The sequence below is a fragment of the Micromesistius poutassou genome (assembly GCF_964030765.1).
Source record: "Micromesistius poutassou genome assembly, chromosome: 21".
In the NCBI taxonomy this organism is placed as follows: Eukaryota; Metazoa; Chordata; class Actinopteri; order Gadiformes; family Gadidae; genus Micromesistius; species Micromesistius poutassou.
The window spans coordinates 6,681,419-6,708,099 of record NC_140291.1 but is presented as its reverse complement, the minus strand read 5'-3'; the positions used below and the strand labels follow the sequence as shown (position 1 = coordinate 6,708,099).

Sequence of the window (26,681 nt, the reverse complement as noted above, 5' to 3'; positions counted from 1 at the left end):
GGATTATGAACTGAAGACTCATGAAAAGTCGACATTTTCAAAAGGATTAATTCATCGGCTTCATGATTTTTCCGGCTGTGTGACTGTGTGTTTGTGTGTGTGTATATGCGTGTGTGTTTGTATGTGCGTGTGTGTATGTGGCGCGCAGCGTTGTGTATTGGCCACTGGGATGAGACGCCCTCTTCTTGCACAGATAGGATATGCAACTAGGAGCTATTCCAAACGAAATACAGAAGACCACTTCATGCTTGTCACGGTCGCTCTCTCTTACTCACTCTCTCTCTCCCTCTCTCTCATTGGCATTCTCTCTCTCCCTCTCTCTATGTTTCTCTCTCTCTTTCTCTCTCAGCCAATCTACACGCGGTGACGCTGCGAGCAGAGGAAGGCTGGATCTAGTTTTTTTGGCTTCATAATATTTAACACACACGCCCTGCTCCACTGCTTCACACACGCGCGCTACATAGAGGCGGCTTTTTTCCTCATATGCTAGCTCTACTACCGCTGTTCATCGGGACCGTATATATATATATATATATATATATATAGCATCTGCCGAAGAACAACAACCTGCACCTGTGCTTTAAATATATAAATCTGTGCTGTTTAGGGACCCGTGGACGTTTAATGTACTGGGGGGGAAAGGGATATCTGGATCGGTTTGCTGTGGATGAGTCAGGCTGTTACCCGGGACTTTCCTCCAGAAAACAGTGTGAATTTGACAGTAGTTGAAACTGCCCCAGCGGTGCACAGATAGGTAAGGTGTGGACCAGCGTCTCGTCCGGTGCCGTGCGGTTCCCCATAGACCGGGCAGCGGGAGTAAAGGTTGGGGCAGCACAGCCCCTCACTGATGCGCACTCTCAGACAGACCCGCGCCCGCTGTGGACGTATGGGGCTTTTGGAAGAATAATCATTGAAGATCTGCGCGTCGACTGTTCCTCTGCAGAGTACCTGACACCTGTACAGCGATAGAGAAGAGAGAGAGAGAGAGAGAGAGAGAGAGAGAGAGAGAGAGAGAGAGAGAGAGAGAGAGAGAGAGAGAGAGAATGTGGCTAGAGCAAACCGGTCGCTCTCTCCAAACAAGCGGACCGGTTCTACCTGGACGCATGCGGATGATTTCGCGATTCTGAAAAGTCTTGGCCGTGACAGCGGCACAGAAGAACCACGCAAGAGGGGTTGGTGGGTGGTGGGCGGGTGAGCGGTCGTAAATGTGTAAAAGAAAGCAACCCAAACCTGAACACTGCATCCTTTAGTCAAGACGGCAAGAAGTGACGATGGATACTACTTATTCAACGTTTATCTCGTCCGGTTGGCGTCAAGTGTCGTGAACATCATAAGCGATGTAGTCAGCTTGTTCATATGCGTGCTCATCATTTGCAGTAAATACTCGAATTCGCTCAAAAGGGAGACGATGAAAATGATCCTCCTGCGTAAATTCCGCGTTCTGATCCTCATGGTGTTCCTGGTGGCGTGCTCGATGCACATCATGATCGACCTGCTGCCCAAGCTGGAGAGACGCGGGAACAGCGGCTGCTCCTGTTCGCACACGCCGAGCGAGGAGCCCGGAGACTGGGCGCAGAAGCAGCTGCAGCCGCTGCAGCAGCAACAGCAGCAGGGCTGGCCTAACAAGCACACGCTGCGGATACTTCAGGACTTCAGCAACGAGCCCAACTCCAACGTGTCCTCCAACTCCCTCGAAAAGAATCAGTTCCCTCCGGTGGGTCATAATCAGAACGAGCGGTCGTCTCGCCAGCCCGAACATCAAGCTGCCCAACGCGGTGACCCGAAGAGACACTCGCCGCCGGACGTGGTCGAACAACAGGGGGTCAAGGCTTTGGTGAGACTGGCGGCCCTCTATGAACACCCGTTATTTAAAACAACATTACCTGCCCTGACGGACGAGGACACGCTGTTCAACGTCAACACCGACATCCGGTTTGACCCCAAAGCCGCAGAGGACCAGGAATGGTAACGTGTGAAATAAATTGTCCATTCATTAATTTCATCCATATTTGTCTCGTTAACCGGCGATAGTTAGGCCTACTATAATAACATGTCCCAGCAAACGATGCAGATTTACGTTTTTTTGTTATTACAAAAATAAATAAATACAGAAATGAATTGCATATAGGCCTATATTGTTCTCATTAAAAAATAATAATAATCTGTTACCAAATTTGATACTGTCAGAGTGCTGTGCTACTTCCGTGGCCTCTGCATAGCACCACCTACATATACATCCATGATTTAGTATTTCACTCCATGTCAGACCCTATTACATCTCCATATGGCCGCCCTTCCCCTCAGGCATGTGGATGGAGACGCGGAGGCGTTCAGTCCAACAGGAGCCCTCACCGCCGACTCTTACCCCAACTGGCTGAGGTTCCACATCGGAATCAATCGATACGAGCTGTACTCGCGACACGACCCCGTCATCGATGCGCTGCTGAAGGACCTGGACGCCCAGAAGATCACCAGCGTCGGTGAGCTATGAGAGACGGCTGGTTGTTGTTGTGTTATCCATGTTATGTCCATTTCATCTTGGATTCAGCACGGAGGAAATCTGTGATCCATTGGAGGTTTGCGTTGTCTGGTTTTTGTTTGGCTTCTCGCTGCTTATTGACATGCGTTATAAATGTGTTTTGTATCCCCTTTTGTTTTGAGTGAAAGCTGTGTCACTAAGGATATTGGACAAAAGTGGATGAAAGTGATTGAAATATTGAAGTATGAACGTTCAAAATATGGCTAGAGACAGACTTTTATCTGTGATAGCTGACTTGATGGCTTATATTAATAGAGCCAATCAAATCATATGGTTGGAGCTCAATGTTGTATAACGGAAAACCAAAGGCGCACACACACACAAATACATGTACACGCATGTGGGGACACACACACACACACACACACACACACACACACACAACACACACAAACAGACACACACACACACACACACATAAACACACACACCCGCAACCTGCCTCAACATATGAATTACGGTGTAGCTGCCATTTAACTGCCAATCACTGCCAATCATTGTCAAATAGCTCGGGGTGGTCCAATAAGAAACCAGTGGGATCCCGGTTTGATCCAGTAAGCTACCGATAGCACTAGCGATCAGCTGGAATAGATCTTAACTTCTGCTCCTCGGATTCCCCCTTTCTTGGCTGGCTCTCTCTCCCTGCATGCCGTCGGTGTCTTTGAATTCAAGGTTACGCATTTCAAAGTCACTGCAAACGTTTTCTATGCCAATAAGAAGAAAGAAATCTCAGCCCTCTAGCTGAGATTAAGTAGTACAAGGCTTCGTGTGCACTCATCGCCACAGCTCAGTCACCATGCACAGAGCGAGAGAGTGCTGCTGTGTCTCTAGTTACACATCTCTTTCTCTATTTCTTAATTTCTTGCTCTCTTTCTCTCGTTCCTTTATTTCCTTTCTCTCCTTTCTTCCCCTTCCCCGCGAGGCAGGTGTCTTTGTGGAGATCTGGCCAAGTCCTGAAACAATTTAATCATTCAATCAGGGATACGATTCAATTCAGACTGCTTGGTCGTAGTGATCCATCTCTGCAGCACTATCGCTCTCTCACACTCCCTTTTCTCGCCTGCTCCCCGCCTCCCCTTCTCAGTCTACGTCTCTCTCTGCTTCCTGGCTTCTGTCTACTCTCTCTCTCTCTGTCTCTCTCTGTTTCTCTCTGTCTCTCTCTGTCTCTATCTCTCTCTCTCTCTCTCACTCTCTCTCTCTCTCTCTCCACCCGCCCTCCACCTCTGGCTTCAGTCAATGGTGAAAGCTGTTCTCAGGCTCCTTGACCAGCTAAATACACCCTGGGCCGGGTAATTACAGCGTTGTAACAGACGCCAGAGGAAGGATTGCAAGAATGGGCCAAGCAGCAGTCGCTTATTATCATGGCTGAAGATAGAACCACTCACATGTGTTATATTCTAGACACCGCTCCCGCCAAGGTTTATAATCACAGTGCACAGGTAAGGAGGACGGCTCAACCTCTTATCACATGGTTGCTGTCGGATGTGGTGGAGGTGTTTTAATCACAGCGAGTGACCTTATTTGCCTTTGCTTAATCACACAGCGTTTTGGAGAAGAGTAGGAGTAGGAGGAAGGAAAAATATCCCTTCCCCGGGTAGGCTCTAGTTAAGTGGTGTTGTGAATGGATCAGCTACCATGCTAAAGGCGTAGTGACACTCCCTCTCTCTCGCTCTCTATCTCTCGCTCTCTCTCTCCCTCTCATCTAATTAAGGATTTTTTTTGTCTGAACACTACCTGGCCCCGGCAGATAGAGAGAGAGAGGAAAGGTGGAGAGAAAGTGTGAGCGAGAGAGTGATTCAAAGAGAGAGAGAGGACCGATATGGGCCCGAGTACGAACAGAAATGCAGAGAGTGAAAATGGGGGAGAGAGAGGGAGAGTGATAGAGGGAGACCCTCAGGGGAACAGACAGAAAGTAAACAGCGGCAGAACCGACAGTTGCTGTTCCCCCGTACAACCCCTCCCCCCCAAACACCACCCTCCTCCGCCCACAACAAACATAGTTACATCATCGACTGCTCCCTCTGGAGTGCACACACTCTGAACTGAGACACGCACATGCATTAATATTAATATTGCATATTTTAAATACAAGTGTATTTTTGTATGTATGGATGCGTGCATGCGTTTATGTCAGTGTGTCTGTCCATATTTCCTTCTGTCTGTCCTGTCTGTCTGTCTGTCTGTATATATGTATAAATATATATCAGTCTGTGTCTTTGTGTCAGTCTGCGTGTGTGTATGTATAAATGTATGTATGTCTGTCTATCATGTCTGTCAGTCATTGGCGAAACAACTGTTAAAACTGTGTTATGTCCCTGCTGACATTGCCCCCCCCCCTTAAACAACCACATGACGATCTCTGCAGCCATGAAGTCCGGGGGCACCCAGCTGAAGCTGATCATGACCTTCCAGAACTACGGACAGGCCCTGTTCAAACCCATGAAGTAAGTCCTCTTTTAACTGTTCCTCCACCTCCTCACGTTGGACACCTATCTATCACGCTCTCCCCCTCGTAGTGACGTCACTACACTCTCTCCTGTCAGCAGGCGGCAAAGACAAAACTTTGGTCCCAATTCCCCCATATCTTATGACACAAAGCCTGTTTCGTAAGATGCCTGATGTCCTGAGTTGATTGCAATCTTTGTTCCAAACGCTGGAAAAAAAATGAAATGGACTGATAATGTCAGGTGCGCAGACGCCTGTGTTTTGTAGAACGATAGGCTAGCACAGATGTGAGTGTGTGTGTGTGTGTGTGTGTGTGTGTAAAAGAGAGATACAGAGAAATGAAGATGAGAATCTAAAAACCTTTTTACTTTATTTTATTATTATTCTATCTTAGGTTTTATTTTATTGAATGTTTTATTGTCTTTTCTGTTGCTTTCACTGAGGCTGGATTGAAGTTAAGGTTGGAAGGAGGAGCTTCATATTTTACCCTCACAGTCTGCTGGGAATTTCTATGAATCAGTTTCATGAATCAAAGAGTGTCCAACCGGTTTCACAGTTTGGAAACCACACATAAACAGAGTCAGCGCTCTGGCTGATTGGCACAGCAGCCTCTTCCTGTCGTGTTGCTTCCGCTGTCCTTTCCCATCACTTAACCCCATCACCTCCCCCTCTTCCTGAAGCAGGCGGAGGCGAGGAAGGGTATAGAAATAATAGCTGCATTTCTAAACCCTCTGACTGTGAGGATTGTTGAGCATCACACTCAATCCCACTCAGCTCTGAACCTAATGTCAAAATCACTGAACAGGAACGCGGTAGCTTTAGAGAAACAAAGCAAAACCCGGACGTGATCGAACAAGACCTGCATTTCTCCCATTGCATGTTGGACTCTTTCACCCACTCCGCCCCTAAACATCCTTATCGGCTCTCTTAATATACCGGGGATTAGCATGGTCACTCTTCAGCCCATAGACGGTATAGGAGTGGAGCTGCTTGAGAGGATGTACACTATAAAAATGGCGTGCTGATTAATTCCCTTCCTCTCCCAGGGTGCATTGTGTCCGGCTAAGACAGCTCCTGCAGACCTGCTCCGTGGCCCCTAATCCCTCTGTGATTGGTCCATTTAAACGTTGCTCATCCTTTTGTTATGGCGGGCCGGTAATTTAATTTGTCGGTTTTAATGGTGTTTTCCACGCGGCTCTGCTAACACAACCGCCCCCGCCTGCCCTCCCGCCCACGCCCACCCGTTGGGGGACATCTCTTGGAGAGAGGGAGAGAGAGAGAGAGACAGAGAGAGAGAGAGAGAGAGAGAGAGAGAGAGAGAGAGAGAGAGAAAGAGAGAGAGATAGAAACTGGTGGATGATAGGCAGGTAGAGAGTTGGGGTCGGGGGATGTAGGCTGGGAGGCTGCAGGGAAGAGAGAGAAAGGCAGGAAGGAAGAGTGAAGAAGAGGAATGACGGTAGAGAGAGCAAGGGAGGAACAACGGAAGAGAGAAAAAGATGAAGGAAGAAACGAAGCAAGCCAGAGAAAAAGGGAGGATGGAAGAGAGAGAAATGGAGGAAGGAAGGATGAAAGGAAGAGAGGAGGGAAGGAATATAAAAAGCTTGAAAGCAAGGCAGAGAGGAAGGAAGAGATTGAGATTGAAAGGAAGGGAGAGAGCGGAAGGGAAGAAACCATGGAGAGCCAGCACGAGAGAGAGAGGTGAACAGCGTGAGCAAGGTATGACGGAGATAAGGGATGAATTGGCCGTGAGAGGAGTTGAACAGAGCGGTGTGTGCCGAGAGGAGAGCAAGTGGAGGGTTCGTGAGGAGAGAGTGAGGAGAGAGTGGTGACAGTTCACTGGAGAGGGAGAGCAGAGAACAGGGGAGGCTGGGGATAAAGAGAAGCCATGTGCCAGGAGGAGGTTAAGATCGACAGCCTGAATTCAAACCGAAGCCAAAACTAACAGATTATCCCTCAGAACGGCAGCTGGAAATGGTAGAGGCCGGGCTGGTTGTGAGCGGTGGCAGCGTTTCAGTGAGAAAGGCCTTCAGGGGATGCAGTATGGTGGAGATATCATCGATGACCCTTGCCCTTCCAAGAGCCGCTCCCACCCCCCCTCCCGCCCACTGTTGCCCGGACAGAGTCATAGAGGTTCTTAGTTCCTCATCCTGTGGTGTCACGCTTTATTGCAGCTCATTGCCAAATAGACCAGCTCTGCTGCAATCTTGTATGTCATTTGGAAACGCACTCCAAGCCGTGATTTCATAGTCATTTCCTATTATATAAACCACACATGCTGCCGTGAGAACCACATGTGTAAAAACTAAACACACACACACACACACACACACACACGTACGCACGCACACAAGGCCTCTCTCCCTCAGTACCTAGCATTCTCTTCCCATCTCTGCCCTTGTATCAGTTTATGTGTGTGTGGGTGTGTGTGTGTGTTTCCACATGGTGCATCAAAGAGACACAGGCTGGGAGATCAAAGAGTTCTCTGGCTGTGTGTGTGTGTGTGTGTGTGTGTGTGTGGGTGTGTGGGTGGGTGTGTCTTCGCTGCTCTCCTCCAGTCCTCTCAGCTCCGATGCAAATGCGAGGCAGGCAATCAAGCAGGCGGGCGGGGGGGGGGGGGGGGGGGGTTTCGGCAGGCATCCATGCAGTGCTCGGTCCCCCGCTGACCATGAGACCCCACATCCACCCATCCACCCACCGGACACCAGCACCCCTCCACACCTACCGGCCGTAACCACGGAAACCTTCTGTTCCTCTCCATTTATTTTTCTTCTGTTCTGTTTTTTCTTCTGGAAGAGGCTAAAATCGGACCCTCTCTGCAGACATTGTCCTTGAATCGCATTGCTCTCCACCTCCGTTACCTCTTTCTTTGTGACTGTCTCTCTCTCTCTCTCTCTCTCTCTCTCCATGTCCCTCTCTCTCCATGTCCCTCTCTCTTTATACCTTGCTATCTTGCTCTCTTTCTTCATTTACATTTGTCGCTATCTGAGCACCTCTCTTTTACCCTTTTAGTTATCTCTCTCTCCCCCCCCTCTCTCTCTATCACTCTCCCTCTCTCTCCTTGTCCCTCTCTGTGTTTGTGACGGAAACAGAAATTGGATCTCGGGCTCTGCTGTATCGATCCCCCCCTCCTACCCCTGTCTCCTCCAGTTCCATTCGGCCTCCATTTTATCACTCCTCACCTGATGGATGGTGATCAGAGCGTTTCAAGATCAGTAGAACCACAAGAAGCTTCCGGAAAACACGTCAGCCGCCCTCGCCGTGACCTGTCGAATCACTGTGTCGTCGTTTCCTGCGTGTTCCCCGATAATAATAGGCTAATAATGAGCTATAATTGGGCTAACAATCAGGCTTACCATTATGATTGTTTTGACTAGAATTCATGCCGCCACAATTAACTGATGTGTTTCAAGGTTGATATATTTCACTGTGTTTATTTCCACTATAAATATGTCACCGATGGTGACATATTTAATATATAAATATTTGAATAGAACTTTCCTGGTTTGGTTTGACAGTAAAGCGAGCTTAAGGGCAACGTATTGGGATTGAATGAAGATTAGGTCATTTAATGCTGAACATTATTAAAACAAAAGGTAAACACTGGAATCTGGTTTAATTAACACTGAACTGATGCTAATTCTAAAGCCAAACCCTACCTTCTTGGTATAACATCCAAATTATCCTCTATTCTATCTGTTCATGATATTCAGTTGTGCACAATTAAGGTCAAGGTCACTGCAGGTACAATTATCAAATATTTTACATCATTACATCACATTACATTTATTTTGAGAATTAAAGAAACAAAAAGTGCAAGAATCATGCGAGTACATGGAGGTCATCAGCTTATATAACAAAGCAATCAATTGTACCTGCTTGCTTCCACCTAATTGTACCGCGGGCCAATCACATGACTGGATTCCTCCGTCACACGCAAACAAGGTGGGACATTTACTGACATGTGGTCTGGTTCCCCCCCACCAACCTGCTCGGCCTGAAGAACATGGAGATCATGTCTGAACAAGGGCTGTGAATGCACAGACACACACACACACACACACACACACACACACACACACACACACACACACACACACACTCTGTGTAGGACTAGCCAGGTCTAGAGACAATGACATGGAAGACTGTATTTTATTCACAAAACCCAGCTTTGGAGTCTTTCTCTCTGTCTCCATGTGCATAGAAAACACTCGCCACACTCAAACTGTTATGCGTCTTGTGTTATGTTGGTGTGCATTTGTGGAAAAAGGGGTTTGAGTGAGTGCCAAAAAGTGTGTCCGGATATGTGTATTTCTGTGTGTGTGTTGTGGTTGTTTGTTGGTTGTGCATGTACCGAGGCATGTGCGCTTGTTAGATTGTATAAACACATTTGTATATACATGTATATTTATTCATGAATAAGTTTGGTTTATTCATATTTGACTTGGAGTGCATATGTGTAAAACATTTATGCATGTTTGTGTTCCCTTGTTTGTGATATATATGTGCATATATATATGTGTGTGTGTGTGTGTGTGTGTGTGTGTGTGTGTGTGTGTGTGTGTGTGTGTGTGTGTGTGTGTGTGTGTGCCTCAGCTCCTGTATGGTATTGCCTTCGCAAAGTCCTCTGTGTCTGCTTTGACTTTGATTCAGGAAAGAGAGAGAGAGAGAGAGTGAGAGAGAGAGAGAGAGAGAGAGAGAGAGGGGGGAATGGCCCGAGGACGAGTCACAGAGACTTGAAATGAAGAAGGAGAGAAAGAGAGAGAAAGAGAGAGAGATGAAGGGGGGGAGGAGGCACAGTGGCACAGTGGTGATGATAGATGCATCGCTGGAGAGAGAGAGAGAGTCAGAGAGACAGAAAGAGAGAGAGAGAGAGACACTGCGTTAACTGCCAACCCCGCTCACCCAGATATTTGCAAGGAACAACGGCGTCTGCCGGCGCGTCGCGCAGAGTGCTGCGTGTCGGGGCGGGCTCCTTCCGTTAAACTGTTGTTGACGCCGTTGACGTTGTGTTAATACACGTCAGCCCGAGAAATGATTCCTGCTTCTGCCCTCAGAAATTAATCCCCCTACCAGGGGGTTTTCAAACAGAGAGACGGAGGGGGGGCGGGGAAACTCAACGCCTTGCCACATGCACAATGGCGTACCCAACAACAGGTCCTGGTTTAAAAGGTTGTGTTAGGTGTGCACAGCCTTAGCGGTTCATTTACTCAACCGCCAGTGCACAACTGTACAGATGGCCTGTGTGTAGACGGATAAATTCAATGTTCTGCGTATTACCATGGAAACCGAAACCGTCCCCGACTTCAGGAAATCCATTGTAATAAGGATGAGGTGTTCACTGGCTAATCTCTGAATGTCCCCCCGCCTCGCCCCCCCACCAATGATCTGTTGTAAGCTGACTCGAGAGCCGACCACTCACTCTCTCTTAAATAAGACGTCGTGAACACACACACACACACACATACACACACACACACACACACACACAAACACACACACACCGTCCGTAAACAGCGTCACCTGCGTCAATTGTGAAGAATATCAGATTGAGACGAGAGCTTTTATTTCTCTTTGAAAACATTACACTTTGGTGGGGGTAGTGGGGTTGGATAGGCGGGGGGGGGGGATACAATTTGGGGAGGCATAAATTAACACACACACCCTCCTTAAACACAGCCGGTTTGGACTTATTGCAGGGACAGCTAAAAAAGAGTTGTCAGGGCTTTAAAGGTCCCATGGCATGAAAATCTCACTTTAAGAAGTTTTCTAACATTAAGTTGAGTTCCCCTAGCCTCCCTATGGTCCCTCAGTAGCTAAAAATTGCGTTAGGTGTAAACCGAGAAGTAGTTATCTTGCTCTGCTGAAACACTGAAATCGCTGAAACGCTTCGATTTGGCTTCCGGCCCCATATGACGTCATATTGGGCCATGTTACCTCCCCTTTCTCTGCTTGGCCCGCCCAGAGAATTTGGCCCGCCAATGAGACAATGAGCTAGGACTGCGAGCTCCACATGTGTGTGTGTGTGAATACACACACTGTAATGCAAGTGTTCTTTGTTATTTGGATAACTGTTCTGCTGTTGGTGTTATGGCGCATAACACGCAACACAATAACTAGACTAGACTGCGTCGGGTTGGTTGAGAATGAATTGGGAACCGCGACATGGAGGAGAAAAGGATTGTTGCCCAGGATTGTCTGTCGTAGCGGGCAGCCCCGGGGGCAGCCAGTGTTCAGAGGGCAGCGGGCAGCCCCGGGGGCGGCCAGCGTTCAGCGGGCAGCGGGGCTCCGACGGACCGCTCCGACGGACCGCTGCCGCGGCAGCGGGGCTGGGCGGGCAGCCCCGGGGGCGGCCAGCGTTCAGCGGGCAGCGGGGCTCCAACGGGCAATCCTGGGAGACAATCCTTTTCTCCTCCATGTCACGGTTCCCAATTCCTTCTCAACCAACCCGATGCAGACAACCCTGGGCAACAATCGCGGGCAACAACATCCCTTTCTCCTCCATTTCGTGGTTCAGTCTGTACTTAATATTGACGTGGAAGTGGAAGAACCAGAGGCGTCTGAGAACCCGACGCAGTCGTTTGAGATTCATAATATCATCCGAAGGCGCAAACAGCTTTTGACCATGATAATATATATTATATTATATAGATATCTAAATATAATATGATATTATTTAGATATAGAGCTCCAGGACTCCCTCCGGAGCACCTGGAGTGTTCAGTGTTCCACTGTAAACACTAGCGCATGGCACCGTGGCCGCATGCTGCTCAGGGCCACACCCCCACCCTCCACCTTGACCCGCCTCTAAAAACGGCACGTTTGTGGAGAGCTCATTGTGGGACTGGCTCGTAGTGGCTGTAACTCTGCACCAAGGCTGAATTTCTTGAACGTCTTCAAGTACTGTATTAGGGGCCCACTAACACCTATTTTAAAGCATCCATAAAATAGCATGCCATGGGACCTTTAATGCTTTTATTTGTGGTACATTTTATAGTCGCTGATTCTTTTTTCTTCTTCTGAGGAATCTGTGAAAACACTACATATTTAATCAAGAGTTGAGGGGCTCAGGGACGCTTTGCTCAACGTCTTCCTCATGTTTTGACTCTCCCCCCCCCCCCTAATAATTGCCTCTCCGGGGTGTTGTTTCCTGCGGCGCGTTTCTTTTTGGCGGCACGACGGAAATTGTAGAAGAGTATAACAACTTTGTTGGAGGCGAGATAGAAAATTGATTTCGTGCCAACAAGGACACATGTAAACATTGGAAAACATGCACACACACACACACACACACACACACATGCACACACACATTGGAGCGAACACTCACAGACAAACACACACACACACATACCTATACACCCATTCTCATACAAAAACACACACACAAACACACACACACATACACACGACAACACTCACACTCACACACACACAAACACCATTATTTTTACAGTCACCCCACATACTGTGCATGAATGTTACAGTCGTCTGACACATGTTTTTTAGTGTACAGCGAGACACTTTTTAGAGTGCTCTTTAAATCCTCTGCGGTTCCACAGTGCATGATACGGGCCGAGCATTTCTGAGCGTTTCTGGCATTTGCCAGAAACAGGAGACAGGATTTACTCTGACCACCACCATGAATCAGCTTGCAGGAACGGTCGGTAACACTGTTGGAAAACTAAGAAGAAAGAAGTCTACTGGAATTCTAGAAGGACGATAGCAATGGTATCTTTGGGTTGTGTACCCAATGCTACATGGCTAAAGGCTGACGCTATTGCTAGTAGGAGCATCAATTCTAGATACAAGTGTATTTCCTCTGAAGGTCATTGATGCTGGCAATGTTTCTTATTCGCCGAGTGGCCATTTTGGTACTAGATAATAGCTAGCATACAGAACCAAGATGGAACCAAGATGCGACTGGGTGAAGAAGGCCCAGGATGTCCCGATGGATGGGGTTTTAATTGATTTAGAATTGTTCTCGGAGTCTTCTAAAAGGATGCTATTTTTCAATCAGTTTAATCAGATTCTCCTGAAGTGAAGTAGGACTCCAGTTGAGGCTGTTTGAGTGCTTTCAAACTGATTGTTTTAGCATCTGCACACAATTTGTACGAGGATACACGCTCCATGTACACATTGGGCTAGAGACTCTGCTGTCGGAGCGAGCCAGCCGGGCCCTGTCCCTGTCTCAGAACTCAGGATGTTATAAACCTCCAGTCTGTTCTGCTACATGAATCACCCCTCAGCATGGCTCGTCTCCCTTATTCCTGTCCTGCATGGCTTACCTTTCTAGCATGTGACCCGTCTATTATGTTCTATGATGTCTACACAAGGTCAAGTCACTGCTGGGATGACCCTCACCCCCTCCCAACCCCCCCCCCCCCCCCCTCATAAAAGAATCATGTACACGTGAAAAAAGTACAAGAGAAAGGTAGGGCGGCACCACTTTGATGCCGGAGACCTATTACCGGCTTATGGCCGCTCTCAGAACGGGAAGCGAGTCTGGACAGGCCCTTGGGCCTGGCAGCCATGGAGAGACACACACTGTAATCAGGCCTCTGCTAGCATGCAGCTCATCGCGTATGCAAATGCCACACACACACACACACACACACACACACGCACACACACGCACACACACACACACACACACACACACACACACACACACACACGTAGCGAAAGTACAAGAATGAGGTACCAAGGCGTGAGCACAGTTTACGCGCTTTTGTCTTAATGCACTATTGATGTACCGCATTCCGTCGCAATCAGCGAAGCCACGGCTGTTCCGCTCAGTAATGTAACACCAGCGCTGGGTTGGAAGTGATGTTGTTGATTAGTTTAATCATTATGTGCAGTGTTCATCACACACTGGTGTGTGGCCCTTCTTTTTTTTCTCTCCTCTTTTCCTTACTTCTCATTTTGCACGTTTTTGTTGTTTCTCTAGATTGCTATATAAAGACGCACGTGCACACACACACACTTCACCGTCACAGCACATGAACGTGTGTCTTAGAGTAATTGTGTGGGAGGGATGTGTCTCAGAGAAAGTGAGAGAGTGGGAGAGAGAGTGAGAGAGAGAGAGAGAGAGAGAGAGAGAGAGAGAGAGAGAGAGAGAGAGAGTCTTTGTGTGTGTGTGTGTGTGTGTATGCATCGCAGTATCTCACAGTCACCCCTGCTGACTGTGGACAACCTGTGTTTCAAACTGTCACAGTATTTATAGGATCCTTGAAGGAAAAGAAAGCAGCCTATTTTGTGTGTTGTTGTGTTCCTGTTGGCTGCTGTGTGTGTGTGTGTGTGTGTGTGTGTGTGTGTGTGTGTGTGTGTGTGTGTGTGTGTGTGTGTGTGTGTGTTCCTGTGTGTGTGTGTGTGTGTGTGTGTGTGTGTCCCTGTATGCGTGTGTGTGTGGGGCGCTCACTCAAAACCCTTACCCCCCCCGCCCAAACTATCTTCATGTTGTTTCTCGCCGATGTTATCAGTTCACCTTTTTCCGGGTTCAGGTAAAAAGACAAACTTTATCAGCACTCATGTCGAGCACAAGGAATGATAACATGGCGTCCAAGTCAGCTAATATCGAAGCTGCACAAAGCCAGCATCACATTGTCTGAATATCAAAGACAATGATAAACTGTGCCGGCGTGTGTGTGTGTGTGTGTGTTCCTACGCCGCCCCCCTGTTCTCTCTCTTTTCCCCCTCCTGCCTCCTTGTTATTTTCTTCCCCCTTCTGTTTGTGTTTCTCCTCCTGTTTCCTTTTTGGCTCTCTCCGGCTGTGAGGATAGACACGTACGTACGTACAAACAAACAAACAAACACACATACACAAACACAAACCAAAACCAAGCACACATAGCAAACAAACACACACAAACACACACAAACACACCCACCGACGCACACACACACACACACACACACGGTTTCTTTGTATCCCGGTGCTGACGTTGCCCTCCAGTCATCCTTGGTTTCGACGTCCCTGCTCATCCCTCAAACAAATTGACTCTCCAGACAAAGGTCGCACCATCCGTCCACGTGAAAAAATAGCCCTGTGTGCGCACACATAGACACACACGCACACACACACATACACACACACACACACACGCATAGACACACGCACACACACGCAGACATGCACACAACGAGTTCATAATCCTCATCTGTCCTCATCTGTTCATCTGTCCACTGTTCAATTGGTGGCCCTGGGTGTGTGGCGGTGAGCACCATCTGTTGTCTTGTATCCTTGAAGATCCTGTCATTCAGAGACAGACAGGCATGGCTATCCCCGCCAGACCCCGGTCCGCCCTGATGGCTCATCTGACAGTGCTCTCTGGCATTGACTCATCTGGTCTATTTTTTTTCCTCTACCATGTCCACAGTGGTTAGGGAAGTGGAATGTGTGGGCGTTTGATGGGCCTGTTAGATGTATGTGTCATTTTTGTTCCCTTTTTGTTGTTCTGTTTTTCGTTTTTTTTATATGGAACACAGAGGCGGATAGCAAGAGTACAGTACTTCGTGTTGTGTCTCGTGTTGTGCGCAATTCAACGGAATAAGCCACCCTTGTTCGACAGCAGAACGTCTCCACCGTATCCGCCCTGAAATCTGGTCGCATTTGCTATCTCTGAGAAAGCATATAATTTATTAAAATATAATATAGAACTAGAAAACGTGCAGTGTTCACGGATTTCAGTTAATCATACAAACAATCAAGTGTTTCGACCATCCTTACAGAATATCTTACCTTTTTCTTCCAACCGCTATTTCACAAATGAGAGGTCAAATATGACAAGCAGAAAAGGGCTAATTTGTACAACAAAACGATGAAAATAGTACCCGATATTACCAAGACAGATGCATTGGTATTCAGCGCTCTATCTCTGCTCCTTCCCTCGCTACATCTAATCGCCAGGGAGAAGTGTTGCCTATCACACACCTGTGATTGACAGGCAAGATGGAGTCCCCGAACCAATCAGGAAAGAGATGATCAATGATCATCACCTGATTAGTTAGAATTAGCCGGGAGCGGTCTGAAATCTAAATTGGCCCATGCAGAGGCAGGTGCAGTCAACTCAAAGCAGATATTCTCAAGAGCTTTTCACTCACTAATAGCTGAGTGATGTGTCTAAGACATTTCTGAAAAACCACACCATAAAAATAGCTCTTGACCTACAGGGGTCTTAAACTATCCCCCGCATGTCGAAGGAGGGGAGGGGCCAAAGGACATGGCTGCCCATTCAGCGCCTGATCCAAACAAACCGTGATATCTCTCTCCTCCAGAGAGGATGCTGTGGTCTTCTCTGAAGTGATCCCATGGTTCACCGGTGCCTTTGTAAGGATTTCCGCTACAACACTTGATAATTCTTTCTTTACCTTAGCTTCACCCCTCTCCCTCGCCTCCTTCTCCTCCTCCGATCCCCCTGATTCTAGTCTTCTGCCCTCACCTGCAGCGGCTATTAAAGTCCACTCTCTCCTCCTTCCCCCACAGCAGCAACTGATCTCGTTCCTGATCTTGCCATTTATTTTTTACGGGCTGTCGTTAGTGCGATAGGGAAACACCTCCTGCAGGGCGGATCATTAGCCAAGGAGTGGGGGGTTAAAATACCGCGTTCAGCCGCACTCTTCCCACATTCCTGATTGTCAGGTTTAATTATAGCACTGCAGGCGCTTCATACTGTATGTCACGTTTTTCGGGTTTCATGGTTAAGGTTACACACAACTCCTCCCACCCCACAGAAAAACACGCACACACACGTACACATACAGACGCAACACAAACACAGACTCAACACAAGCACACACACACACACACACACACACACACACACACACATACACACACACACATACACACACACACACACACACACACACACACACACACACACACACACACACACACACATATATATTTAGACATCCACATCTCTCCCGGCAGATGGACACTAGACTCTAATGAGCTGCCTGTCGTACCAGGAAGCGAGCCCAACGGGCAGGGAGGTGTGCGTTGGAAACTGGTGTTTTTCTTCAGAGCACGATGGCACGCTGCGCGCTGCATAATTAGCAAGCGAGCCGTGAGCCAGCGGAGGGCAAGGTTTCAGATAGTTAGCGAGAGGGGGTGAGAATCTGGGCCGGCCGACCCGGTGTGAATCACCAGTGTCAGCAGGGCTCAGAGAGGCAGCGGGCGATGGTAAAGAGGGAGGATTTAACCACATCTGCTCCCCGGGCCGCCGAGGCATGAGATGAGGAGAGAGACTCTCTTTCTCATACTGCCCACCACCCCCTCCCCCCCCCCCCCCTCCCTTCTTGCCCCCATACTGGCCATCCGCAGCCTTGACCCCTCCCCCCCCCCCCCCTCTCCTCTCCGTACAAAACCTAATGCGTCTCAGGCACGCGCATGTGCACTCGTGCACACCAAGCTGCATTCACCGCAAGCACTCGCATAGCCACACACACATAGCCACATGCACACACATAGCCACATATGCGCACACCCTCACTCGTACGTTTCCTCATGCTCTCTCACACACACATACGCTTGCACTCTCGCGGACTCAGACTTGTGCACACCGATAAATGAACAGTTGCATTCATATGCACACACAAACACACACACACACACACACACACACACACACACACACACAAACACACGCACATGCACACTCCACATCTTTCTACTGCGTTTATCCATCTCCATCTCATCTGCCCGTCTGCCTGTGGAGGGCCGCACCGTCAAAACAAGTGATGCAAGCACCCTCATACAGCCTCTTAAAAACCAGCCCGCCGCCGCCCCACCGCCGCCCCACCGCCACCCCACCGCCACCCCCTGTCCCGACATGAAATCCCTTGAAGCGGGGGAACTTCACTCGGGTTTCGGCTTTGGCTGGCTGATGAGTCAAATACAATTAAGAATAGAAAATAAATACTGCGCAATAAACTGGGTTTTTCCTTAATCACCACTGTGTGAAATCACAGTTTGGAGCAGACAGGGTTTGCACCGCAACAGCAGGCTGTAATCTGGGGCTGTTTTCCGGTGCTGGTGAGCCAATGCTTCGCCCAGACAAGCCAGTGAAGGCTTAGTCGCTTCTTCCACACGTTGGTGTGTCTCGCCAAACCCTTATCTCTCTTGATGGTTGACAGTGTGCAGTAGGTTCCTGGTTGTTGTTCCTGTGTTTTTTGTCGACCAATGAGCCGAGAGCTGGGCGCTAATTCAATATTATCAACTATTGTCTTTGAGTGGTATCATAAAGTCATGAAATACGGATATTGACTGATGTCCGGTGTGGTCGTCGAAAAATGGAATTAGGTGAATAGGTGACCGTATAAAACATGGTCATTAAAACGCTAAGACGCGAAATGGAAATATACTCTATACGTCTACCTGAAATTACTATTGACTTTAATGTGATGAGCCTCCGTTGGACTATTCAGAAATGTATTTTGAATTCATAAGCATGTGGTCATGAATATCGATATTGAGGTAAAAGTCCAATCCATTATTCCATTTAACCCGGCCCGGGTTGAGCCCCCAACGTCGGGGGATGGGATAAAGAAGGATAAAGATGAGGACATATGGCTGGGGCGAGCAAGGGATTAAAGAATGCTTCAAATTGAAAGGGAAAAAAACGTCAATTCTTTGCTAGTGCGTTGTAAGGTTCTTACGTTGATAGCATCGCAGTACAATTCTTGTAAACAAAGAGCGATGCATGGGCTGGCCAGATGTAGAATATATCAGTTATAGGACGGGATCAGAAATCACCAACCATTGAGCATTGACTACAGATATTTCCAGGCTATTTTAAGCTACGAGCTAGTTCAAAAGCTATACATTGCGGCTTTACGCATCGTGGTGGCTTATAAAGGTAGTAGAGGGAGTGAATTGACCTTCTTCAGTAGAACTCAGCAGTAGGGAGGAATTCCTCCCTACTGCTGAGTTCTACTGAAGATGGTGTGTTGTATATGCTTTTATCCAAAGCCTTTGCATGTCAGCGTGTCAGCGTTAATGTTGGATTCATGTAGGGCTGACTTGCTGGATTGTTGGACTGTTTGTGTACGTATGTGTATGTAAGGCCTGCCTGTGCCAAGGGTTGTATGTGTGTCCATGGTGGTATGTGTGTGTGGTTATGTGTATGCGGGTCTATTTGTAATGCATTGCATTTATACATGCAGAGCGGCGTCTGTGTGAGAGTGCCTATGATTATGGATGCGTGCGGATCGGTGGGCCTCTAAGTGCAGGGGGTGGCATGGAGTTGTGAGGTGGTGTTGGACGGTGGGGAGCAGTCTAGTGGTAGTCACTGAGGGAGAGAGAGACCGAGAGAGAGAGAGAGAGAGACCGAGAGAGACCGAGAGAGAGACATTAGCCGTGTGTTTGTCCAGAGCTTCTTCAAACATGAGCTTTGGAACCCCAGCTCGTGTCCGTGCAGTCGTTGGGCTTATCGTCATCGACGTCGCGACCCTCATCGTTCTAGGTAATGACCCCTGGCGACGGGGGATCGGGGGGAGGGGAGACAGTCGGCTTTATTTGCTTTTAATTCCACCCCCCGGCGTCCCCTCTTGGTTTCACTTGGTACATCCCGACACATCTCCTGCCTGCACGGAAAAACACATTTGTGACATGCGTGAGATATACAGGAGTGCGCCTACCTCTGATTCATTGTCCTCCTGATGTACAGGGAAGAGCAGAGCGCCCCCTCCCCCCAGCAGCCCCTCTAGCCAGCATACACTCGTTCTGCACAGCCACGGCCTGAATAGAAATGCTCCCTGATGTGTGTGTGTGTGTGTGTGTGTGTGTGTGTGTGTGTGTGTGTGTGTGTGTGTGTGTGTCTGCATGTGTGTGCGCGTGTGTGCACGCGTCAACATACATACATTCTAATGTAAAGCTACGCTATCCAGGGCAGGTGACGAAGAGCCACCCTGCATAGTGTAGCCTTGGATAGCATAGCCTTGGATAGTGTAGCCTTGGATAGCGTAGCCCTGGATAGTGTAGCCTTGGATAGCGTAGCCCTGGATAGCGTAGCCTTGGATAGCGTAGCCCTGGATAGCATAGCCTTGGATAGCGTAGCCCTGGATAGTGTAGCCTTGGATAGCGTAGCCCTGGATAGCGTAGCCTTGGATAGCGTAGCCCTGGATAGCGTAGCCTTGGATAGCGTACCCCTGGATAGCATAGCCCCTGATACATTAGCCCTGTATAGCATAGTGTAGCTTTGTGTTCCCCGAGGAGACGGGGTTTGGTGCAGCGAGTGTTGTTGTTGTTGTTGAGTGTCCTCAACAACAACAACAACAACAACGACAGCAACAACCACCTCCCCTGGGTGGTGGTGGTGTTGTGGCTCCCGTACTACATTGGTTAAACCGTGGTGTTTTGTTGGCCCTCAGGAAGGTGTAGCTGGGAAGTTCCATAAGCACTGTGTTATTCCAGTATGCTAAAGAGACCAACCCCAGAGCGCGTTCCCATCTGTGGCATCCTGGATCGCCCCCGCAGCCTGCACCACACAGGGCCCTATCTAGAAGTGGGTCTTTTCAGTCCCCGGCCAACACAGCCTTCAGATTGTATCTCGGTGGTGTTTATGACGTTTTTTATTTGCGTATTTTATTTTTAGGATCTTTTAGTGCCACTACCTTCGCTTTCACCGTCCATCTGGCTCCAGAAGCAGAACCCTCTAGTCTCATTGTTCTCCCGCTCTGTATTTCTCACTCTTTATCGTACTCCTGTTTCTATTTCTGACTTTCTCTCTTTACAGCCAGACAGAAAGACAGACAAACTGACATACGGACACACACGTGGACACACATACTCACTCACACACACACACACACACACACACACACACACACACACACACACACACGTACATAGTCCTACACAAATATCTTTCTCTCTCCTTATCGTCTCCATTGTTACTTAATCTTGTTCTACCACCTCTCTAATTACCATGTGGCTCCTCTCGTGGTCTCTCTCTCTCTCTCAGAGTTGGTTGTGTGAGTGCAGTGCTTGTTTAATTAGCGTTTTTGCCCATGTTTGCCGGCTATTTGTTTGTTTATTTTCTAAGTAGCTGTTGCAAACTGAGCATAACATTGTAACACCACAAACTTCGATTGGCGTGGCGCCACGTCAGCAGCAGTTTTGCTCCAAACTATTTGTCGTGAGAGATGGCGACGCTGGGTGATTCCACCGAACCCCGACTCACTTGCAGGCATGGCTGCAAGTGCATGCCAGACGCCTCGGTATCAGTGGAGGATGTTTTATTAGCAGTATGCAGAGTATTTGATGCTAAAAACATAATTTCGGCCGACTGTATGGACGGCGCCATCGTTGTTTTTCTTTCGGAAACGGCGCATGTCGATAAACTGATCAAAGAAGGACTTATAATCAAAGACTCAACCGTCCATGTTTTACACAGCCTTCCAAGAGGAATATTCTCTCAAATGTACCCCTCTTTTTGACAATGACGTATTGGAAAAGATCCTGTCCAGATATGAAAAACAAACTATAAAACAGGCAAACGTTTATTATTCCAAATGCACAGCATCTGGATTTGGATGTGGCTGTGGAATTGATGCAGGAGGGGAAGGAATATGTAATATACATTTCCTCCAACTGCATGAAATGTTTTGCATGGGGAGAACATCGACATTTGAAAATATCTTGCCCAAATACGGAGCGCATAGGATGGCTTTTTGGGGCTACGGACACCGCAGTTGGAGCTGCAATGAATCAAGCGGTTGAGGCACAGCTGGTACCGCACCTACACCACCGGAACCTTTGGTAGATTCCCAGAGCCCCGGTCCTTAGAGTGCTGGAGTGCAGGGGATGTCTACGCAGCAGACCGGTGGAATACAGCAGGAGAAAGAGGTCGCTCATAGTGAGGCATCAGCAGCCAACTTTTTCCTTTTTTTTACTGAATGTTTCAGATTGTTTTCTTTTTGTTTCCTCTTCTATATACGTTGTTGGGTAAACTTGGGTTTCTGTTTAATCAGAATAGTTTTTTTCAGTGAGGTGCAGTAAGGAGAGAGTGAAAAATATGTACAGAAAGCATAGAAAGGATGTAGTGGGGGTGTTTAAAGTGAGGACCAGGGTGGCAGCTGATTTTACATACTGTAAAATGACAGACAATTTCTTGTTTTTCAATCTGCCTAGGTGCTATGGTGATTTGATATGTTCCACTGATGGAAAAATATTCTATGTTTAATAGGATGGGGATTTTTTTTGTCTCATTTGAAAAAAAGGGAAAGAAAATGATGGTTCATGATGTATCACATGTCTGATTGATGGAATACAATTTTAAAAGGCTTTCACTCTGTCTCTCGCTCTCTCCACCCTTGCTTTCGCATCTTGTCCCTCTCGCCAGAATCTGTCTCTTCTCATTCCCACCATGCCCCTTCATCCTGACAGGGTAAGCGAGCAAGACAGCGCATGAGAGTGGGAGAGAGGAATAGGGGGAAGATAAGCAATCGATAGAAGACAGATCGATTGAGGATGGATCTATAGTAGACAGATAGAAAAACAACATCAGCCTCACAGGCTCAAACTTGTTCTCTCAGTGATCCAGGCACAATCCGGCACTGGGGAAACATACACAAACACACTTACACACATACACATACACCTAGCCTGACATCCACACCCACACACACACCTGCTCACACACACACCTGCTCACACACACACACATCCTAAACAGGTTGGTTTTCTTTCCCCCAATTCATTCTTTTTTTTTGCGGACATCCCTGGAAAAGGGGAACGTTTTGTGCACGTAGTCTGGCGAGGTTGTCCCCGGCTCTCTCGCTCTCTAGTTCTCCCCCCTCCTTCCATTTCTATAAACCTCCTCCAGACAGTCACTATAAATGTTTAACAAGGTCAGGTTTTTTTTTCTTTTTGGGGGGGTGGGAGAGATTTGTGCGCTCAGCGTGTATCTGCTGAGTGTGTATCTACTGGACTTCCTGTTAGGTTTCCAGAGAGAGAGAGAGAGAGAGAGAGAGAGAGAGAGAGGACGGTACAGAGCAAGAGTTCATCATGCTGATACAATGAAAAGTAGTTGGTACCTCTGAGGTCTTCCGCAAGAAGAGCACGATATGCCCTTTCTCCACCTCCCCCTCACTCCCCCTCCCTCCCCCTGTCTCCCCCTGCCCCCCTGTTGTGGGTTGTTTATTGGGCTTATGTAACCAAACAAGTGACTCACACAGTAAAGGGAGGGGAGTGCTGCTTCTATGTTTACCACCTGGGCGGCCTGTGACAACACAGCTGTTGCGTTTCATCAATTCATCAACGTGAATCCAACTTTATTGATGTGCCTCTTTGCCTGTGCAAAACTGCTTTATGAAAGAGCTTTATGTTGACTGGTTTTGCGTAGCAAAGCCTATTTTTATTTTCAACTTCTTTAAGTGTCTTTTTATTTCTTGTGTAAAATGTCCCTTCCCTCCGTGCTCGTTTGCCTCTTACCATAGAACCTGGTTTCTGTCTCGCTTTCTCCTGGGTCCTCCATGCCATAGACCTCTGCGCACCGCACCACAGGGGGGCTCTGGGGGACGTGGGTCGTAGCTCCCTCCTTCCCTCCCTGGAACCATCCATCCCTCCCTCCCTCCCTGCCTCCCTTGCACCAGTCATCCTTCCCTCCCTCTAACCTGCCATCACTCCCTCCCTCCCTCCCTCCCTCCCTCCCTCCCTCCCTTGCACCAGCCACCCCTCCCTCCCTCCCCCCTCCATCCCTCCAACCTGCCATCCCTCCCCCCCCCTCCTTCCCTCCCTCGAACCAGCCATCCCTCCCTCCCCCCTCCATCCCTTCCTCCCTCCCTCCTACATTGTGGGCTCTTGGCCCCAGGGGTTTCCCTATGTGTGTGTGTGTGTGTGTGTGTGTGTGTGTGTGTGTGTGTGTGTGTGTGTGTGTGTATGAGAGAGAGAGTGTATTTAAAGACTCTTATAGAGCACTTCTCCTCTATCTGCTTATCATCGGCCACCATGCTCCACCACACCCACCAATTTAGCATGCCGGGCCCCCGGGCCCCAGGGCCCACCACAGGGCCGGGCTGCACTCACTCACACAGGGGCTCTTAAGGGCTCCCGCATGGCTCGCCGCCCTCTCATTCATGGACTCACAATGACCGTGTGCGCCGAGTCCCCTAATTCATGTCCTGTTGATTCATGGTCTCCTTCATAGCCTTCACCGCCCACGTATTATTATTCTCTCGTAGAGTTCCCTCTCTCTCTCTCACACATTTTTCTCTCTCTCTCTCCCCCTCTCACACGTTTTTACTCATTTTCGTTATTTTTCTCTGTAACCTCTCTTTCTCTTTTTTCAATCTTTCGGTCACTTCTATTGGACTCTTCTCTATATCGCTCTATCCATCTGTCTGTGTCTATTGTCTTGTCTGTATCTCCGTGCATCAATCTTTGGGTCTAGCTGTCCATCCGTCAATCTATCTTCATATCTATCAAAGAAAATCTCTCTTGTTTCTATATTGTAGCACTCAAAGCAGTTTGCAGATTTCATGAATTCTATGTCCATCCATCCATCCATCAATTCATCTATCCATCCATCTTTCTGTCTATCCATCTATCTGTCCATCTTTATGTCTATCTATTGATCTATCGATCGATCTATCGATCTATCTACAGTATCTTATCTATCTACCGTTCTCTGTACTTATCCATGTATCTATGTATTTATCCATCTGTCCATCTATCCATCCATCCTTCTCTGTTTATTTTTCAGGCTACTCAGTTCACGCTGTCATTAATGCCTCACGCCTGTCAGTCAGCTCTGCCTTTAAAATGCCTTGGTAGTTTAAAACCCTCAGCGCTATGACAAGCATCTCTGAGATGTGTTGGCACAATACCCACAGAGAATACACTTACTCACTACCTCTTGTTTTTGTGTGTCTGTCTGTGTGTTTGTGTGTGTGTAAGTGTGTGTGTAAGTGTGTGTGTGCATGCGTGTGTGTGTGTGAGAGACCCTTGGCTTGATCGAGCAGCTCTCCATATAGCTGTAAAGTTTAAGCAGTTCTGCCTCCACATGTATTTGTATTTAACACCATCCAGACTAGAATCCACAATCAGCAGTCCAACCCGCGGCGGAACAGTTTGTTCCATGACGGAGTTCCCGGAGTAAAGGTCAAAGGTTGTTCCATTTAAGAAGAGGATTGATTAGAGCGGGAGAGCAGCACACAGGGTGCGACAAAAGATCTGTCTTTTTTTCCCTCGTCGTGATGTCTCATAATTACGAAGGCATAATTTAGCTTACCTTTCATGGAGATTTTAGACAGAGGAGAGGAGTGGGCTGACAGGATGAGGGCGCACACAATGTCCCCAGTAGAATGGTTCTGGTAGGTGTAGCGCGCTAGGACGTGGTATACTGTTAAAAAGGACTTAATGGGGGACATTAGGAAGGCTGGCTTCAACTACCATCTGCAAGTTCTTAATTTGAGAGCTACAATGTAATTCTGATTACCAGAGAGCCATTATACCTCCCGAATTTATATATTTGTTCCCTTCTTTGTCATTTAGCAGCAGATGCTTTTATACCCAAGCCACTTAGCAGTACCTGAGACCGAGAACAAACAAATAAAATATCTGCAGTGCGAAGAAGTTTCTAACAAAACACAACAACACCTGGTCACAGCTCGGAGAAGCTTAAGAAACAAGTCCTCGTGTTTGTCTTTCTAGTGTTTGTCGTGTTTGTCTTTCAAGTGGTGATCAAGTGCAGAGGGAGAGACAGCACACTCTTCCACTTGTCCCTGGCATTGACCCCCCCCCCCCTGTCCTCATGTTCGTCCTCTTAACTCCAGCCGTGTGTGTGTTAAAACTTTTTATGCCCTTCCCATGAGGGGTCGTGGGAGTGTGGAGGAAGAGGGGATCAGCCAATCAAGGGGAGCAGGAGGTTGGTGGTGTGGGAGGGGGGTGGACAGGGGACACGGAGGGGCTCTCACTGGCTTCCTCCTCCTCAGCCTGCACCCGGTGCCCCGGTGTGAGCGTCACGCTGCCCTGTGGGCCCTTGCATTACAGGGGAGGGGAGGAAATGGCCTGTTGTTAATGGCCGCTTTGATTACTCTGCTTTTGCTAATGTAGCCCACATGAAAGACGGATAGTGGAGGGAGAGATAGAGAGAGGAGAGATGAGGGTTGGAGGGGGCAGGCGGGGGGGGGGGGGGGCAGGGGGGGCAGGGGGCGAGGGGCGGGAGATAGAGATGGAGACTTCTATATACCATAGGGGCAGCTCTACCGATGAAGACATGGAGCTGGACGAGAGAGAGAGAGAGAGAGAAAGATGGATAGATAGACAGACCCCCCACACACACACACACACACACACACATTCTGTGTGAAGTGGTGGGAGATTGGTTTGGATTTTAGTAGGTATTTTGTTTCTCAAAAATCCAATCGCAATATGGTCCTAAACAGCGGTAACCTGAAACAGGTAGAAACACAAACACACACACACACACACACACACGCTCAAGTACAGTTGAATCACTGCGCATTGAGCCAATAACAGCTCGCACTTAGGCACACAAAGCCGTGCGGCTCTGGAGCCGGTGTGTGTGTGCGGTGGCAGAGGAAACACAGGAAGTGTTCATCTGGGCGGGAGGCTGATGGGAAGGTGCCTGCAGGCGGTCTGCGGCGGTCTGAGTGTTACACAACCAGGGGAGGAACGAGGTGGACTTTAAGAGCAGGGTGAGCCAGATGGCATGGGACTGACGCGTCCTGA

The 26,681-nt window shown here is 48.3% G+C and overlaps 1 protein-coding gene across 1 annotated transcript in view; it reads left to right on the top strand.

Moving 5' to 3' along the window:
- Positions 1-523: 523 nt before the first annotated feature.
- Positions 524-26,681, top strand: part of fam20cb (FAM20C golgi associated secretory pathway kinase b) — a 49,473-nt gene continuing 23,315 nt past the window's right edge. The window contains exons 1-3 of the mRNA XM_084485685.1: positions 524-1,965; positions 2,305-2,480; positions 4,905-4,983. Of these exons, the coding sequence (XP_084341811.1) occupies positions 1,409-1,965; positions 2,305-2,480; positions 4,905-4,983 (812 nt within the window). The 5' untranslated portion in view covers positions 524-1,408. The remainder of the gene's footprint in view (positions 1,966-2,304; positions 2,481-4,904; positions 4,984-26,681) is intronic.